At 38.9% G+C, this 19,591-nt stretch overlaps 2 protein-coding genes across 2 annotated transcripts; one reads left to right on the top strand and one right to left on the bottom strand.

The window, feature by feature from the left end:
- The first annotated feature begins 6,148 nt into the window (after positions 1 to 6,148).
- On the top strand, positions 6,149 to 8,400 carry LOC6045897. Its single transcript, XM_038250675.1, has 3 exons — positions 6,149 to 6,559; positions 6,616 to 7,218; positions 7,476 to 8,400. The coding sequence occupies exons 1-3, from the start codon at positions 6,317 to 6,319 to the stop codon at positions 8,202 to 8,204; spliced, it is 1,575 nt and encodes a 524-aa protein (XP_038106603.1). The 5' UTR covers positions 6,149 to 6,316; the 3' UTR covers positions 8,205 to 8,400.
- On the bottom strand, positions 8,248 to 13,204 carry LOC119766234. Its single transcript, XM_038250674.1, has 3 exons — positions 13,002 to 13,204; positions 11,742 to 12,938; positions 8,248 to 8,315 (listed from the first exon to the last, which is right to left on the bottom strand). The coding sequence occupies exons 1-3, from the start codon at positions 13,102 to 13,104 to the stop codon at positions 8,248 to 8,250; spliced, it is 1,368 nt and encodes a 455-aa protein (XP_038106602.1). The 5' UTR covers positions 13,105 to 13,204.
- Between the last annotated feature and the right edge of the window lie 6,387 nt (positions 13,205 to 19,591).

Raw genomic sequence — 19,591 nt, 5'->3', positions numbered from 1 at the left:
ATGATTTTAGTTACTCTCGTAAGCTGATGAGCAGTATTATGTCCCTTACGGAAGCCAAACTGCTCATTCAAAATTATATTATTATCGTTGGTAAAATCCAAAAGCCTTGAATAGATGACCTTCTCAAAGAGTTTGGACAGACTACTCAAAAGACTAATGGGCTGGTCATGGAAGCGCCAAGATTATGAGAACTAACAAAATGAAGCCCAAGTGCATTTGCCTTTTCCTCGGATGTAATCAAGGGAGAATCCTCAACAATAAGAGGAGGAATAGGCTTTGGTTTGTTTTTAAGAACTTTAGAAAGTTTCCAAAATGGTTTTGAATAATTCCCAAGCTGGCTTACATGTTTTGAAAATTCTTGATTTCTGATATTGTCAAGTCGGTCTTGTATGATTTTGTTCAAATTGTTCACTGATCTTTTGTCATAGTCCCCAGTCCGTTGATATTGTCTCCTATAAACATTCCTAAGTCTAATCAAGTGTTTAGTATCTACGTCAATATCAGTTACCTTAAAATTAACAGGAACCTCCCGAACGTTGGCAGCCTCTGCTTGGTTGATAGCCTGCTGGATCACCTCCAGCGAACGATCAATATCGGCAGAAGTTTCCGGGTGTTGATCATAGTCGATGTTGCTGTCGACCACTTGCTGAAACTGCTGCCAGTCAACGTTGTGGTAATCTTTCCGGGTTGGTTGCCGCTGCGGAGTAACGGATGCTCCAACCTCCACAACCACCGGATAGTGATCAGAACTCAACTCTTCAAACACCTCAGGATGAGCCACGTTCTCAGCCATATTGGTAATGAAGAAGTCGATGATTGAGTGATTCCCAGACCGAGCCACCCTCGTTGGACGATCCGGACTCACAACGTTGTAGTATCCGTTTTGCAGATCGTTGTGCAGAATCACTCCGTTCCGATTCCTCCTGCTGTTGCCCCAAACTTCATGCTTCGCGTTAAGGTCACCAGCGATGATGTATTTTGCACTCCGCCGTGTCAGCTTCTGGATATCGCTCTTCAGTTTTGCTGCTGAACCATCTCTGGAATTCACCTGACGTGGGCAGTATGCAGCAATGAAGAGTACTGGGCCAACCGAAGTGGGAATTTCCACCCCAACGGCCTCGATGATGTCCAGCTTGAAGTGTGGCAGCCGGCGTGGCTTGAGATCACGATGAACAGCGACAAGCACACCTCCTCCTCCAGAGGTGGTCCTGTCGAGCTGCGTCGCGATCTTGTAGTTTTGCAGATAAACTTTTTCACCGGGCTTCAGATGAGTTTCCGTGATGGCAGCTACGTCGATCTCCTTCTCGCGAAGAAAATCCACCAGCTCTAAGTTCTTCCTCCTAATGGAGCAAGCGTTCCAATTCAGCAGCTTGAGGGACCTACGATCCATACTGGATGACGAACGAGGTCAGCACTTCAATCTGCTGGGTCTTGGTTTTGCATCCACGCAGTGCAGCGGACATCTGTTTGAAAATATTGAGGAGTTCGGTTGAGGTGTAAAGATCATTACCATTTTCCTCAACTGCTGGTTCTTGGGTTGGTCTTGGCTCCTGGCTGAAGCCCGGTGGTGGCGGTCTCGGCTCCTGGCTGGAACCCGGCCGTGGATGATTCATCTCAGCTCTCTTCCTGGGATCCAACGGCAACGGTGCCAAGTTCGGGACCTGGCGTCGCGGTTGAAGAGGTGGAAAGTTTTGCTCCACCAGGGCTGGAGGAGTTCTACGACGCTGAGGCTGATTCTTCGTCGATGCTTGCTGCCGAATTTTCACGAACTCAGCTCTCTTGGGGCACTTTCGGTCGGTTGACGAGTGCTCACCGTTGCAGTTGAGGCACTTCACCAGCGAATCTTGGATGCACTGGGATGTGATGTGCGCATCGGTACCACATTTGGCGCAACGACGCTTCAGGTGGCAGTTCTTACCTCCGTGCCCGAAACCCAGGCAGTTGAAGCATTGTGTGACGTCACGGTGCACTGGTCGGTATCGCTCCCACGACACGATAATGTTGAAAACCGCTCGGATTGCCTTCAGCTCAGGAAGCGTCGTCGATCCCTTAGCCAAATGCAGCAGGTAGAGCTGGTCACGGTACTTGATGTCTTTGTTGCGTCGGCTCATTTTGTGCACGGCCAACACATCCAGTTTCAAAACTTTTAGCTCGGCAGCTAATTCCTCCACTGGCATGTCGTACAGACCTCTGACGACGATTTTGTACGGCTTATCCATGGCGACATCATGGGTAAAGTACTCCGCCTCGTTTTCGGTCAAGTAATCCTTGACCAGTTGATAGTGCTGCCTGGATTGCACCAGCACCTTAAATCCGTCCTGACACAGACGAATGTTGCCTTGGACTTTCCCAGACTTGATGAGTTCAACCAGCCCCGCTCGAAAGTCGATCGTTGCTGCTGATTGCCGTACATAAAAAGGAGGCAGTTTCTCCTTTCGCTGTTTCACTTCATTCTCCTTTGCTTCCGCTACCTGGTCCTCGTCAGGCAGTCCAGCGAACTTGTTGTTCTTCAAAAGCTGCTCCTCGTGCGATGAAGAGTTCTCCTCCTCCTCATCCATCGGTACAGTACCGTCGCTCTTTTTCGTCTTTTTGCTGTTCGATGTCACTTCCAATAGCACCTTCCTTTTGGAAATTCCCGGTTTTTGGCCATCAGTTGAGGCCTCAATCTTCCTTTTGGAAATTCCCACTTTTTTGCCTGCTTGAGCCGCAGGTAGGGCAATATTGCCGGCGTTTTGCGCCGGGACGCGACGAGTCATGTTGATTCAGACAACCTTCACCAACGAATGCTCGGATAACAATGGTCACATTACATGTTGAACAATTCTAGATTAAATTTTCAAAAGGTTCTATCTGCATAGGAAACCCATGAGGGATAGGTTGTTTTGAAAATGTAATCTAGAATTCTTCTATAAGTTAAGTGTGGCTAATGAAAAATCGTTGAGATCCAGAATTTCAACATTTCAATGAATTTTTTTTTTTGGAAAATGTTTTAAGCTTCCGTATAGTTAACCTGCAATCATTTTTTTTTTTTTCAAAAAAGCGAAACAACATTTATTTTTTTCATCGAAAATTCACTAAAATTCAAATTATTTTTAACAAACCCAAACATGCTCAAATGATTTTAAATGCAAAGGAATGCATATTTAATTAATTTCAGCTGAATGCTCTTAAATTTATTTTTTTAAGTTTTTTGAAAATATATTTTTGCTCCTGGTTTTTCGAGTCAATTTTTAAATAATGGTGGAGGGGTGGGTTGATCGACGAAAGCTTTGTAAAATATTTGCTGCAAACTTGATCCTCCGATTTCCACATTTTGTCTGCCTGAATCAGTTGATAGTCAATCAGATTCGTTATCTAACTGTAATGAGTTCGAATCCCTTATGAAGTGCAATGTAAGATTGAGGGTGACTTGCAAATTAATAAAGAAAACTTTTTTTGCATCTATTACAGAATTCTACCTAAGGCAAACTTGAACGTCTTTTTGATATTTCTAAAAATGTTTGATGAAAGTTTTGACGACATTTACTAGTTTCACTCACATTGAAACGTGTGAAATTGTTTTAATTATACAATATTTTGAACATATTATTTGTATCCTAAAGTGGGGATCAAAATATTGATAAATCATAAGTTTTTTTTATCAGCAAAAAAATAAAAAAGATTAGCATATAAAAGCCTAAAATAAACCATAATTTTGAAAAAGCATAAAATCACTTTACAAGTGGTCAACGGGCCATTTTACATGATCATTCAAAATGGGTATCTTTCAATTTCATGAAGTTTGATATGTCGGATGATAGGATTTCTCTCATATTCTGGAAGTGTCCCCAAGAGGCCACCGGTAACCGGTTCCAGAATGGCCAGAATGGATCAGTGAACAACGGCATGACCGTAGATTGACATAACTATCAATTTCATGAAGTTTGATATGTCGGATGATAGGATTTCTCTCATATTCCGGAAGTGTCCCCAAGGGGCTACCGGTAACCTGTTCCAGATTGGCCAGAATGGGTCAGTGAACAACGGCATGACCGTAGATTGACATATCTTTCAATTTCATGAAGTTTGATATGTCGGATTACAGGGTTTCTCTCATATTCCGGAAGTGTCCCCAAGGGGCCACCTGTAACCGGTTCCAGATTGGCCAGAATGGGTCAGCAAACATCGGCATGACCGTAGATTTACATATCTTTCAATTCCATAAAGTTTAATATCCAACATGACAAGGTTTCATAAAAATAATCAAGTTGGCCATTTTTCTGGTATCCGTTTCCATGTTAACTGGCCATTTGGCCAATAAGCATCCAAAGTGGTTCTGGAAGGCGCCTTCTGTTTTTGTAGTATGTTTTTTGTATCAATAATAAAATATAATTTAAAATGGTGAAAGCTTTTATGTTTTCTTCAAACAATGATTTCGAATCATTTTCATGAAACTGCCATACAGCAACCACCGGTAAGGTTGCCGGGTAGTAAATTGCTAACCCAATTTAGCAACGACCGGTGTGGGACCGGGTGACTAAACTAAAATAGAAGCGTTACGGGTTAATAAAATAGCAACAATTTCCGCAACGCACCGGTAATGATGCTCTAATCGCTTGGCGACACTGCCGACAGTACCATCATCAGGCCAAACGGGGAACTTAAAAAGTCTGCAAACTAAATGAGGTGCGCATTTTTTTTTGACACGCTGTCATTTGCAGTGACAGATCGCGGGCGCGATTTTATTTGACATTTCTCGGGTTATTTTTCAAAAGGTCCTTAGCGCCAGTTGTTAACAAAGCGGTTTTTTAATCGGTTCTTAATCAATTTACGAATAATCAAAATCAAAAATGCTTTGAATTATTCATCTGCACGTCCTTTAAATGAAAGTTGATTTGTTTAAATTTCGGAAGCTTCCCAAGTAGCACACTTTGTTCACTAAAAGAATTCCGAACTGATTGTTGAACTCATTTAGTATGTTTTCCAAACTTCCCCGCGAACTCTATAACGACGGTTTTAGCGCACGTTTCGCTGTTGTTGAACATGTTAAAGTACGGCTTGTTTTTTTATATGTTCTAGTAATAATCTTGGAACGTCTTGCCAGACTCCTATACAACAAGCTTCAAATTACTAAAATTCATCATGACTGACAACTAATCAAAATTTTGTCATCAAAACATTAGTTGAACACTTCGTTTAAACTTTTTACGATGTATTGGGTAAATGTTATGAAAACATGATAAGAACGCTATTGAAACATGTTAAGAATATTCTGTTCAGTCATGTTTAATAACTGATGACAGCAAAACCCCAAAAAAATTCTTGATGAACAAGTCGAAAATGTTGAAACGAATATTTTTGTGATGGCATGTTCTTATATAAATATTATCGCTGTTGAGAAAACAGCAAAACAACAAAGTTAAAAATCGGTGTAAAAAAAATTATTAGCAATTTAGAAATTTTTATTTGCCATATTTTTTTTATTTATGTATTCTAGAAGCAATTTATGGGGAATAATTATTGGAATATTTATTTTGTTGATTTCATTGCTTTGACGAGATTCGATCCTAGACTCCCCGCTGCTGCTACATTGCTTGATGAGATTCCGGCGCGCTAGTGCATGTACCTATGAAGAGAAGATACTGAGGCTCGGCTAAAAGCTTTATTTAAACTTCACATTCTGATGAAAAACATTTACTCGCTCTACTCTCTCAATAAGTTCGACAAAAGTTTTGAAAACTTATAAAACGTATAAATTGAAACAATGTTCACTTCTCAACCCTCAAAATAATCCAAAGTCATGCCAGTTGTTCGAAAAACACCACTACGACTGAGATGTAACATCATTCCCACATCCCCTATTGTGAACGTTTGGAATGAGTGCAAACAAACAAGCTTTGAACTTCACTAAAACATCCCTCCAATCTATCTGAAGCGATTGGATTGAACTAGAAGGGGTGCCAATATTTGTTTTTTTTCTTTTGAGTGGTTGAAGTCGTTTGTTTTTATAAGCGATGGAAAATGTATGGTAAATTCAATTCAAAATAAAACAGACAATTTTAAATAATGCAAACAAATGTTAACAATCACAGTTGAACTCCTCCAAACGTTAGGAAAATCCTATGAATAATTGTTAAAACTTCAATTGTATTTTTATTAAATTGCTCTGGCCACACTGCCAAGTTTGACGCGTGAAAGATTCGCAACCGAAGCTTGGTTAGTTCTGTTTTGATGTTTGTGTCGTGAAGTGCGCCATGTTTTCCGTCGCGCAAACCCGGAAATCCAAAAATTCCAAGCCGGAATTGATGGCCGTTCCGTCGTCGTGGGTTGGGGACAAATGTGTTTTTTTCCCCCAAATGAAATAACAAAGCTTTCAAAGGATCCAAAGTCTAAGCCCGGTAAGAATTGGGCCGCCAAGCCAGCGAAAATTTTGGCTGAAGCAGATTCTTACGAAGCGGCAGAAATCCGTGTGACTGAACTTACAAGCCAAACCGACTCCGAAGATGCCAGTATCGGAACTCGGCGTAAGCCGCCCGCCAAGAAAGTAAAATTTTCTTCAAATGTGTACGAGCTTTCAGAGGTAAACTTTCTCTATCCAAAAATTGAACGCATTTGTTACAGGATCTTTTTTTTCAGGTGCAACCCGGCGGGTTCTCCTTGGCTGCACCAGGCGACCTGGCCGTGACAAGCACACCGGTATCGACGAGCCTGCCGGCCGCAACAAGCACTCCGACAGCAACAAACGCTCCGGCCATAACATGCGCTTCGGCCGCAACAAGCGCTCCGGCCGCAACAAGCGCTCCGGCCGCAACAAGCGCTCCGGCCACACCAAGTGCTCCGGCCGCAACAAGCGCTTCGGTCGCAAGAATTGCATGTGAAGGATCGGTTACACCGACCGGACTGGTCGTTACTGAACAATTTCTTCCGACGGGTGAAGGTTCAAAGATTCGTCCAGCTTTGAACAACAGTATTATTTATACGGCGCCGATGGAGAAGAACCATACCATGCCAACTGGCGGCTTTCTACAGGTCGTTCCTGTTGAACAACTGGGGCAGTCCTCACATTACGTGGTGCAGCAACGAGGAGGAGTAGGCCAACAGCTGAACGGACCCGGTTTTGGTAATCCTGATGACTCGGAACTGAGCATTTCCGCAATGATTTCTGACATGATGGCGCCGCTTACACCAGCTTTGTCCACGACACCACCGTGTAACGAATATGATGGAACGGAAGTCACGGTAATTTATGTTTAATTATCTCTCTCTCTCTCTCTCTCTCTCTCTCTCTCTCTCTCTCTCTGTGTCTCTCTCTCTTTCTCCTTTTCTGTCCAAACTTCTAACCATTCAACGATCTGCTTCAAGGATAACAATGTAAACGGGCTTATGATGTGAGCAAACTACCCTTCCTTACTATTTGGCCCTTACACAATGTTCTGCTTGCTTCATACATTATTCATGTAGCAAATAACACATTTTTTTTACAAATTTACTTACAGATTACGACTTCAACTGGGGCATACAAGTACATCCAGCTACAAGATGGATCAATGTTGCCTATTGTGGACACGGATAAGATCGTGAAGAAATTGGACGATAATAACGCGCTATTGATGCATATTTGCAATTTTGTCGCTAACATGGAGCTATATATTTCGAAAACGAACCCAGCTGATAACATGGTGGAGACGCTTGGTGAGAAGGAGAAGGAAACATGTGCTAGAGCTCTGAAAATCGATACAGGTGCTGATTTGTTGCAACTCGAGGCGGGCCTGAAGAATGCAAGTTTCGGGGTTAGATTGCTCAAATACTGCAAGTCCCTCTTCAAACTTACGGGCAAACGCGAGGGTCGTGTTTTTTTCAAAACTTTCATGAGGACAACAATCAACCCGCATGTGTTTACGCCTTATTCCTGGCAAGGAAACTCTAGGACGAGCGAAAACGAGAGCTTTAAGGAAGCTTTTCCGAAATTTATTGATTTTGTACAGAACGTGGTGGTGGCTGCTGATTATCAGCACACCAAAGAAGACAATGAAAAATGTTTCCAAAACTTTCTCAGAGCGAAAAATGAAGAGATCAAGCGCTTCAACGCCGGGGGAGCGAAACGCTCAGCTCTTGCGCGTAAGCGCAAGCAACCAGCTGATCAGGATGAGGACAACGAGTCCAGCGAAGAGGAACGGGACAACACGGACGAAGAGCAAGAACCTGGCGATAAGATTCAAGTTTAAAGTGCTCAGATTTTTCGCGGAAGGGCAAGCAACCAGCTGCTGATCAGGACGAGAGCAACGAGTTCATACAAGAGGAGCAGGAGCCGGAGAACACGGACGAAGAGCAAGAACCTGACGAGAAGGTTCAAGTTGAAAGCTAAGTGACTAAATTTAAATTGAACAAAAACCTGTAAAATCAATAAACAACAAATCAACTGCCCAGAATAAAATAATCGTTAAATAAACTCTATTACAATTTCACTTATCATAACAAGAAAGAAACAAAGAAAGTAGGGAAATCGCTCGTTCAGTCTTTAACCGGTAAACTAACTTCGTAAGGAACCGTTTTGAAAATTTCAAATGGGCAGCAGCGCCAGCGAGAGCAAGCCAGGGAGGGTGAAGAAAAGCCCCAAAAAATCATTCCCTATTTTTTGTTCTGGTGTTCGTGAAGCCACCCCTTTTCGTGGGAGGTGCGTATTGGCCCTAACCCACCACATCCCAACCCCGCCGCTAGAGGACTTCGATTTGAAAATTCGCCAAAAATCTAGTTTTTAACCATTTTTTATCTCTTGAATGCATAAGAAAGCATAAAATTTATAGGGTTGAAAGTTAAATAATAATGGTATCATTTAATGGCAGAAAATGTCACAATCGAGAAAAAAAATTAAAAGTGGTTGTAAAAATATGAAATAAACAAGCAAAGTAGAATGGCTAAATACTGTCAAAGATAAACTAAACAAGATAAATGCAAATTAAAATACTAAAAATTAATCAAGAAACACATAAAACAAAAGAAGTAATATTTTTTGTATGAAATAAAAGTTTTCAAAAAAAAAAATTGATATAAAAATTCTCTAAAAACGAATTTATCCGCCATTTTTTTATCTCTCGAAAGCATTAAAAAGAACTCATAATATTTTAGAAAATTCTAGGGTTGGAAGTTTGACTTATTTTATATCACTTTGCCAATATTTTAATAAATGTATTTTTTCTGGGGTCAACTTTGTAGCATTTCTCATAAAAATAGAAATTCATGCAAAACATTGGGCGGTTAAACTAGAGAGCTTCATTCGTTAGAGAAAAACAATCTTAAATCAAAGGCAGAAGAGAACTGTCAAGCGTAGGTTCAAATTGAGTCAATTACATTGTGTTTTGCTCAATTGGCACCTTTGTTAGATTATTCTCATTGACAAACATAAACAATGTGAATAGAAATTCAAGCAAAACTATATAAATGCGCCAAAGCCAAAGTGTAAACAAAGAGTCTGTCCTGCTCGTTCCTAATGTAAATATCCACTGACGTATACAGAACAGACTGTTTGTTTACACTTCTACTTTGGCCCATTTACATTGTTTTGCTTGAAATATCAGAAATTTTCAGAAATTCCATGGCAAAATTGGCAATCTTGCAAGAAACCCTAGAAAACAAAATAAAACAAAGGATGACTGACTGAATTTTGCTCGAAAACAATGTTTATTTGAGATGACTTACATTAATGAATGAATTAAGGGCAGAAATACGCATTTTGGAAGACTTTTTTGCCTTGTTTCTATAGAAACCATTTTGGATAGTAAATCACTTAAAGGTAGTAATTTAGCACAGCCTAATTCTAAATTTGATGCGTAAATTAATAGAGATGATGACCTTAATGGTGTTGTAAAAAAATCGAACTGATTGCTTAGGTACTTTCCATACAATAGAACATTTCCAGTATCAGTATCGTGCAGGACTAGTGTAAGCATGAGCATGAGCATGAGAGACCACCCATGGTTGTCCTTCTCCGTTGCTGAACAGGACCGTAATAACCTATCAGCACAACCGATCATACGCTTCAACGATCTGGTGATGTTTCCCTTATCAACAGCATGCAAGAATGCGATGAAAAGATAAAACATCAAGGTCATCAAAACTAGAACTGCTGCAGATAGGTAACAGTCGTTGGCCACCAACGGCGCCCGCCATGTCAGTTTGTAGATCTCGAGGGAATGGGACGGGAATGTTAGTCAGCACAGGCTGCTACCAAGGGTGGGTTCTATACGATATCCACACCCCCGCGTGTGCCGGAAAACTACTTCTACTTGGGATTTTGTTAGTAGGAGAGGATAATGGTCAGGATTCATCATAGAAGATGATGATGTGACCCAAATAATCGATAAGTTTTGTTTAATGGGTGATGTATTATTCCCAAGGCAAGCAATCGGATGCTGCTGTTGAGACTATTCCCGTTTATTTGTGATTTATTTAGGATTAAATGGATTATCTTAGACAGCCGGCTGTGGAAAGATAAAACCACAAAGAATGTATTTAACAGGTGAGATATTAAACTCTACGTAAAGTGTTTAGTTCGAGTGGATCATAGACGATTTCAACTTTTGAATAGTTATAAGAATAGCGACCGATGATGAGTTACGAAGCTACAAGAAGGGCTTGGTAATCGCGTAGGAGAAATACTCGTTATCGTGCTCTCCGGGCTATAATGCTGAGAGTTTTTTTCACGCGTTTTACGGGAAACGTCTATTCGAATTTTAAATTTAGACCTCGTAAGCGTATAGCGCACCTACAAAACACATATTTTCAAGTCGTAGAAATAATACAAGGAAAACGGTTATATCATTTATCAAAAACGGCGACGAACGCGCAAAACAAAACTAACCCGACGCGTTGCTTGGACTTAACTATCGAACTAAATTTGTTTATTTATACATAATATAAAAATCGATCACACGACTACCGAAAAACGCTACCCGTTCATTTGTATATCAGCATGAGCTTGCCCTGAAACCAAATATTTCATTAGTAATTTTCATACTCTCTCATTCATTCATTCACTCAGCCAATCACACAAAAAACTAATTAATTTAAATTACTGTTTAAGGCACACAAACAGCGACACAAAAAAAAACAACCCATTGAACCAGACGCAGACATATGCTTAAATATCAATTCATTTTAGCTATTGATGCATTTTAGCGCAAAAGAATAGCAAAATAAAAGAAACGTGAAAAGGTTCATCTTTTAGTTAATCGTAAAAAAATTGGTTGTAAAAATAATAATTAGACAATCCGGCAACCCTGATCAGTACAATCACATGCACACACGCATACATGCTTTGGCACTCTCTCGCTCTGGGTTCCTATTGGAATTTCCTCACCAGTTTCTGCCGCTGCTCCCGCCGAGAACTTAACACCAGTCCCAAGGCACGACCAAAGAATTTGTCAGAAAACCTCGGCTCGGCTGCCGCTCTGCTCTCTCAAATTCATGTGTGCTGCTGAGTGTCTCCTTTGCCCTTTTCCTTTCGTCCAGAGTCCCGTTACCGTATTCACATTACAGCTCACTTACACCAACGCAACCCGCGCTACGACATACGCTGTAACCCGCTGTAACCTCGTGTCATCGCTGAACAACGCACGCATACAGACAACCAAACTCCTTCCTTTTTCTTTTCGACGACACTAATACACAAGCACGCACCGAACCGAATCGAACCGACGCCGCGCAAACCATCAATTTGGATTGGAAAAATCTAAGAGAAAAATTGAATTTAACGGGAATCAAACATAAAACCATCAAAAACTCGACCGCAAAAGCAATCCCAGCACAAACATGGGCCGAATCACACAAAACATGGAACAAACACTTCCCAAAACAGCCTAAAAACACAAAAAACCGCACACGCGAAGCACAACGATCCGCACTCGATGACAGCACAAACCGCTCTCCAGTATCGTGCAGGACTAGTGTAATCTTAAAAATATTTTTTAGCTTAGAAATGATCCAAGAATCCTCGTTATGCTTCGAATTTATACAAAAGTTTTTGATTTTAATCCCTGCGTACAGCTCAAGTTGTTTTTCATTAATTAAAGTGGCTAATTCTTGTGGAGCCTCTTCCGAACCTAACTGAGCTATTAATTGTGGGCTTTGATCTTCTTCAGATGTATCAAGTACATTGACATTTTGCTGAATTTCAATAATCCTTTTCGCAACCTGGGAAAGAGGTTTATTCCCACTCCTAATTAGATTTTTTATACAGAAAAGCTTGGACTCAAACGGATACGCGTCAAATTTTCCCAACGGGCCGAACCGTTCAACATCGTCCACAAGGTGGATTAAACTATGTAAATTACTACAGAACATGTGATCTCCGTATAAAATTTTCACGCCTTCCAGAAAATCTTTGATAAGGCATCGAGCTACTTTGTAGTTATTAATAGATTGATTTTGACGACTGCAGATTTGAATGGCACAAAAGAAGTGCAGGAAGTGATCAATAATCTCCTTAGACGTGAAAAACTTTGTAACGACAACAATACTTGCGTATAAAAGAAAAGTTCTAAACTCTGTGCCTTTCCAGCGAGGTAAGTTCTCTAGCCCACGCAAAGGGCGCTGAATTTCCTTGGGCAGCTTGCATAATTTCAAAAAATTGCTGATTTCTTGAATTTGAGCGGCAGACCATCTGGCGTTCTGATTTCCCAAGATTCCGGATTTCCAACCAACCAAAAACCGTTTTGTAATCCCAAGGTCAATTAAATGCAAGGCATCACCAATCGGGAAATCCTTAATCATATCAAGTCTAGTTATTTCCTCGAGGATAGAGTCATGTTTATGATGGCCTTCGTAGGTTCGGGAGCGGAATGCTGAGTCGGTTCGTAGAGCTGCATTCAGCTCTGGAAAGATCATCTTCCCATGTGAATAACAATACTCCCCCTCCGTAACACACTTCAAGCAGGAGGCGTATCCGTTGTGCCCAATTACACCTAAATAAAAAAAAAGTTATCCAAATGAATAAATTAATAATTATGAAATTATGCTTTGTTTACCTCTCAGCATGGCTCTAGCTGGGGTGTCACAAACAAAACATCTTAGGGTAACTTCGATGGCGCGATTATTTATTGAAATTCCATGCTGCAGCAACACGTTCATGTCGTCTACAAATCTTCGTAGAAAAGAATTGACATCTTTAGGTTTGTCTGAAATATATTTTATGTTAATTTGTGTACATTTGTGTTAATTCTTAAATTACTTAAAAACACATGATTTTGTTCAGAAACAGGCTTACGGAAGTTTGCTAATAATTGATTATCAAACATAACAAAAAATTCAAACGAAATGATAGAAAAATCATTTAAATGAGCAAAAACAAAATAGATTTTAAGTACAGTCCATACTCGATAATCTGAAGGCCTGTTGGCAAGAAATTTACTAAATACGGCACCTCCAAGGCCGTTGGATAATCGAGTCTGTACTGTATACTTTATGATTCGATGTGTTTTTAAGAATTTTCAACAAAGATTAATAATTTTCTTACACATTCCACTGAAAATCCCAACAACCAGAGGTGCAATCTCGTCCATTTCATGGATTTTGACCAGGATTGGCCAAAATGCAGACGTCGAACTTTTACTGATGGGTACGCCGTCAATGTTTACAATCAAAGATATTTTCGTAATACTTTGATTTTTGCTGAACATCAGTACTTTGGTGAGCACTTTTTGCAACCCGTAATGCCAGTATTCTCCTCCCATTTCGTCGTCGTGTGTAATTTGTACTTTGGCTGGAGTTTTTACTAACGTCCGAGCATCAGCCGGAAGTACATTATCGGGAATATTGGTCTTCAGAATAGTTAATAGTGAATTAACAGCCGTGTGCTTAATTTGATGAGTAATAGCCCACGTTTTCAAATGATCCCGGAACTCGTACATGGAGCTTTTACTGTCCACGTTAGAACCCGCTGGACCCTCTTCGGCACTTTGTGTTGTTCCAGCGTGTCCTTTCGAAGCCTCAACCACATCCATGAACGAGGCGATTGCTGGTTCCATTTGGGAAACGTTTGCTACTTCCTGTTGCCACCCATTTGCCGTCGATTCCATCGGGTTCGGGTTTATTTCGGGAACCCGCTTCGCAGCTTCCACTATCATGGCCTTTTTCTTAACACGGAATGAGCCATTTCGCTTAATACGACGCCAAATTTCGTTTGTAATAAGCTTTTTCGGAAATTTTGGCATTTTAAAATACACTTAGCGAAACCTTGTGACAGCTAAACTTCTGCACTAACCATTTTCAACAAACACAATTTGTGGATCAAGCTATAGAAACATGTTACTCAATATTACATTCTCTTGTTTTGCAAACCACACATAAACAACTTGTTTACGAGAAATCCAAGCCGAAGCCACATGTCAAATCTATGATGTTATCATGTTTAGCAAACAGAAATGAAACATCATGTCTGCAAATGTCATTTTGCTTTTCGAGTTCTACAATCATGTTTCATTTAAGTCAGAATAAACTTCAAAATGAACTATTCGTAATCCGTTGCTACACTTGGCATTTGTGTTACACAACAATGTTGAACAATGGTTTTTAAATCAAAATGTAAACAATTGATCATTTTTGATGACACTTGTTCAATAACTAACGTGTTAAAACGCTTATGCAACAATTGTTCAACAAAAAAATAAAAAGCGATGTTTTGCTTGCTACTTGGGTTGAGTGCTTCGGAGGTTCAGAGCTGGAAGAGCTTTTCGGGATTTCTCGCCGGATAAAAGCTTTACTATTTTTTTTTGTTGGGGATCTCCGCTCGATGGCTATCCCTAAACACGTGGCATTTCCCCTTTTGTCATCGATTCTTTTCGGTCGTTCCCCAGAAACGCACCACAGCTAATAATTTAACAGTTGGAGAACCTAAAAAACATTCCTGTTGCCAAGTGTCGGTACCGGCGAAAAAATCGTTCCTGTAGCTGAGTTTGAGTGCTGGCGAAAGTCCGATCCAAAGAACTTCGTAAGCTCTTGCAATTATGAACCACCGGAACGTACGGAACGCTAAAGTTTGCATTTGCATTTGCAAGACATTCTTTTTAATAACTGTCGAAATAAAATCCAAAGTTTTTTTTTAAAAGGTCCTTTCAGCTATTGTCTTTTATATGTTTATAGTACCTTTTTTTTAAAAAAAAAACTCTAGAAATATAATTTACAATAAAAAAAACCATTGACATTATTTTTTGCAGGATTATTCTTGAAATTTGTAAAATAATATTCAATGCCCACCTAACTACGACCATCTTGTACCTTGGAGTAGGTTAGTTCCCCGTTTCGCCACCAATCTCAGTTAGGCAGCACTGTTTTGTCTCCCGGTTAGATTAATGAGTGGCAACTCTACCTATACCTTTTCTATGCTAAAAAATCTAAATTTTAATCCATATTTTTCTAGAATTGATTTTTTTACACCATTTGGGAACCCTAAGGTCTTCTATCCACGACCGTTTCCAATGACCGTGAGAAGACTCTAGAAAATCCAGCTGCCAGCTAAATCCTCAATAAATTAATATGATAAACAAAGATTCTGGATTTTGTTTCTAATCTAATCAGAGCCCAGCGCAACAAATCTTTCGAAGGGATCCTGTAGAGTGCCTTAGGTTTTTTTTATTTTTTTTATTTATATTTATTCAGTTTTTCTTTTCCATGTACATTTATTCAGTTAAAATATTATTGAGTGTCCAATCACAATCGATTACTTTTCACCTCAATTTTAAATACTAGCAACTTTCATTTATTCATGAAATATTGTAGCTTTCGCTATTCAGTGATTTCAAATGTAGGAGGTCCTACATGTACAAAAGGGAAAAGGGATACCTTAAAACTAACTTATAAACTAAATAAAAGGCGGACCAATGCAGCTGAAGACTGCAATGATTTTTGTCGAAATGCATCAATTATCTTATTGGACATAACATCCAAAGTGTCAACTTCGGCTAATTGATGAAGTTCACTGGTGCTGAACCAGGGAGGAAGTTTCAGAATCATTTTCAGAATTTTGTTCTGAATCCTCTGAAGTTTTTTCTTCCTGGTTAAGCAACAGCTTGTCCAGATCGGCACAGCATACAGCATGGCAGGTCTGAAAATTTGTTTATAAATTAACAGTTTATTCTTGAGACAAAGTCTAGAATTCCTGTTTATAAGCGGATACAAACATTTAATATATTTGTTACATTTAACCTGGATACCTTCAATGTGATCCTTGTAAGTAAGGTTTTTGTCAAAAGCAAGTCCAAGATATTTCACTTGATCCTCCCACTTTAAATTTACCTCATTCATCTTTATAATGTGATGACTTTTTGGTTTAAGAAAATCAGCCCTTGGTTTGTGAGGGAAAATAATAAGTTGAGTTTTTGCAGCATTTGGAGTAATTTTGCTTTCAAATAAGAATTGAAAATATCCATGTTTTTTGTAATCTTCTTGTGATGACACGAAGGCTTCTACCTTTGGCGGAGATGCTTGTATCATCAGCAAAAAGTGATTTCTGACATCCTGGGGGCAAATCAGGCAAGTCAGAAGTAAAAATATTGTATAAAATTGGACCCAAAATGCTTCCTTGAGGGACGCCAGCACGTACAGGTAGTTGATCAGATTGGCTGTTCTGATAACATACCTGCAGAGTACGATCCGTTAAATAATTTTGAATAATTTTCACGATATAAATCGGAAAATTAAACCTTTTTAATTTCGCAATCAAACCTTTATGCCAAACACTGTCAAATGCTTTTTCTATGTCTAGAAGAGCAGCGCCAGTAGAATAGCCCTCAGATTTGTTGCTTCGAATTAAATTTGAAACTCTCAACAACTGATGAGTAGTTGAATGCCCAAGGCGAAATCCAAGCTGCTCATCAGCGAAAATTGAATTTTCATTAATGTGCGTCATCATTCTATTAAGAATTATTCTTTCGAATAATTTACTAATAGATGAAAGCAAACTTATGAGCCGATAGCTTGAGGCTTAAGCAGGATTTTTATCCGGTTTCAAAATCGGAACTACTTTGGCATTTTTCCAACTACTGGGAAAATATGCCAAATCAAAACATTTGTTGCAAATTTTGACCAAGCTACTTAAAGTTGCTTCAGGTAATTTTTTAATTAAAATGTAAAAAATGCCATCCTCACCAGGGGCTTTCATATTTAAAAATTTTTTGATAATAGATTTTATTTCATTCAGATCCGTATTAAAAACTTCATCTGATGAAAATTCTTGTTCAGCAATATTCTGAAATTCTATTGAAATTTGATCTTCAATAGGACTCAAAACATTTAAGTCGAAATTATGAGCACTCTCAAACTGCTGAGCAAGTTTTTGAGCTTTCTCTCCATTAGTTAATAGAATATTATCACCATCTTTTAAAGAAGGGATTGGTTTTTGAGGTTTCTTAAGAACCTTTGAAAGTTTCCAAAAAGGTTTGGAATAAGGTTTAATTTGTTCGACATCTCTTGCGAACTTTTCATTTCGCAGGAGAGTGAATCTGTGGTCAATAACCTTTTGCAAATCTTTTTGAATTCGCTTCAGTGCAGGATCACGAGAACGTTGATACTGTCTTCGGCGAACATTTTTCAGACGAATCAGAAGCTGAAGATCGTCATCAATAATCGGAGAATCAAATTTGACTTGGACTTTAGGAATAGCAATATTCCTAGCATCAAAAATTACATTAGTTAAAGATTCCAAGGCTGAATCAATATCAGCTTTGGTTTCTAAACCAAAATCATGATTTAAATTATTCTCAATATGATGCTGATACCTGTCCCAATAAGCTTTGTGGTAATTAAACACAGAACTATTGGGTCTGATAACTGCTTCATGAGAAATTGAAAAAGTTACTGGATGGTGATCAGAATCAAAATCAGCATGAGTCACTAAAGGACCACAATACTGACTTTGATTTGTCAAAACCAAATCAATTGTTGATGGATTTCTAACAGAAGAAAAGCAAGTTGGTCCATTCGAATATAAAACCGAATAAAGACCAGAAGTGCAATCTCTGAATAGAATTTTACCATTGGAATTTATTTTTGAATTATTCCAAGATTGGTGTTTGGCATTAAAATCACCGATGATCAAAAATCGAGATCTATGCCGAGTAAGTTTATTCAAATCCCCTTTGAAATAATTTTTATTTTCCCCAGTGCATTGGAATGGCAAATATGCAGCTGCAATCATAATTTTCCCAAAAGAAGTTTCAAGTTCAATGCCCAAACTTTCAATAACTTTTAACTTAAAGTCACGTAATGTGCTATAAGTCATACTACGGTGGATAACTATTGCAACTCCACCGCCATTTCGATTCATTCTTTATAATCTGGATCACTTTTCAAATAAGTGCCAGTTTTTAAAAATGTTTCGGTTATAACAGCAACATGCACGTTATGAACTCGTAAAAAGTTGAAAAATTCATTTTCTTTCGCTTTTAAAGAGCGAGCATTAAAATTCATAATATTGATGAAATTACTTAGATCCATGATTAAACTTCAGGGTAAGAACAACATCATTCGCAAATTTTAATCCAATCTGGATAGCTTCCATCATGGATGTAGCATTACTCATTGTTTGAATCAAACCAAACAGTGAGTTTTGCAAAAAAGTCATTTTTTCAAACGTAACATCGCCGAGATCAGAAGATCCCAAAGCGTTGCCAGCAGAAACATTTTCAAATGAAATTTGAGGTACCTGCCCAAATTTGAAGATTGGTAGAGGATTTAAAATTCGTGGATGAACCCGAAACGACGTTGGCATCAGAAATACCATTAGTGTTACCTAACTTTTCCACGGTAGGGGTATTTCTAGCATTGTTCGAGTGAGACAGCACGAACGTTTTTTTTTTTTTTTTTGAATTAAATATACTTTATTGAATCTTTCTTATAATAATTACATTTGGTTTACATAATAAGTGGTCAGCTGTGGCTCTTCAGCTTTAGTTTGCTTTTCGTGATTTAAACACTGTTTATTTTCATAACTTTAAAAGTATATGATTTATCATTTTTGTAACACTAGGTACAATGAGGAAAAAAAAAATGCCAAGAAAACATAACCTAACCTAAAACTAACTTAAACTTACCATAAACTAAACCAATCCTTGAATCAAGGGGTATTCAGAAATAGCACATTTTTCCCTGAATTTCAAACATTTCTCTTGAATCTTCTGATCCAACGTTTTTACTTCTGCTAATTCATGAACCTCACTTGATCTTGTCCAGCCAGGAACATTCAAAACCATTTTGAGTACCTTGTTTTGGACACGCTGGAGCTTCAATTTATGAGTTCTAGCGCAACACTCCCAAACAGGTACTGCATACTCAATAACGGGGTAAATTATTTGTTTGTAAACTGCTAGCTTATTTTTCAAAGATAGCTTTGATTTTCTGTTAATTAAAGGATACAAACACCTGATGAGAATGCTGCACTTGTTCAATATTTTATCTACATGCTGCCGAAACAATAGTTTCGAGTCAAGTATGAGACCTAAATAGACAACTTCCTTTGACCAGGGTATCGAAACATCATTCATTTTAATCAAAACATCATCCTTTGGGGCAAATCTGGCCGATTTGGAAAGTGGAAAAATGATGGTTTGAGTTTTGGCTGCAT

Source organism: Culex quinquefasciatus, chromosome 2, assembly GCF_015732765.1.
Source record: "Culex quinquefasciatus strain JHB chromosome 2, VPISU_Cqui_1.0_pri_paternal, whole genome shotgun sequence".
NCBI classification, from domain to species: Eukaryota; Metazoa; Arthropoda; class Insecta; order Diptera; family Culicidae; genus Culex; species Culex quinquefasciatus.
This window is presented reverse-complemented; position numbering and strand designations above follow the sequence as displayed.

Excerpts from the sequence above, each read along its gene's own strand:
- LOC6045897 (XM_038250675.1), top strand. The coding sequence starts at position 6,317 with ATGTGTTTTTTTCCCCCAAATGAAATAACAAAGCTTTCAAAGGATCCA. Across the intron at positions 6,560-6,615 it reads ATGTGTACGAGCTTTCAGAG|GTGCAACCCGGCGGGTTCTC; the intron begins GTAAACTTTCTC and ends CTTTTTTTTCAG. Across the intron at positions 7,219-7,475 it reads ATGATGGAACGGAAGTCACG|ATTACGACTTCAACTGGGGC; the intron begins GTAATTTATGTT and ends ATTTACTTACAG.
- LOC119766234 (XM_038250674.1), bottom strand. The coding sequence starts at position 13,104 with ATGAACGTGTTGCTGCAGCATGGAATTTCAATAAATAATCGCGCCATC. Across the intron at positions 12,939-13,001 it reads AGCTAGAGCCATGCTGAGAG|GTGTAATTGGGCACAACGGA; the intron begins GTAAACAAAGCA and ends TTTTTTATTTAG. Across the intron at positions 8,316-11,741 it reads CGAGTTTTTGATGGTTTTAT|GTTCTTGCTCTTCGTCCGTG; the intron begins GTTTGATTCCCG and ends CCTTCTCGTCAG.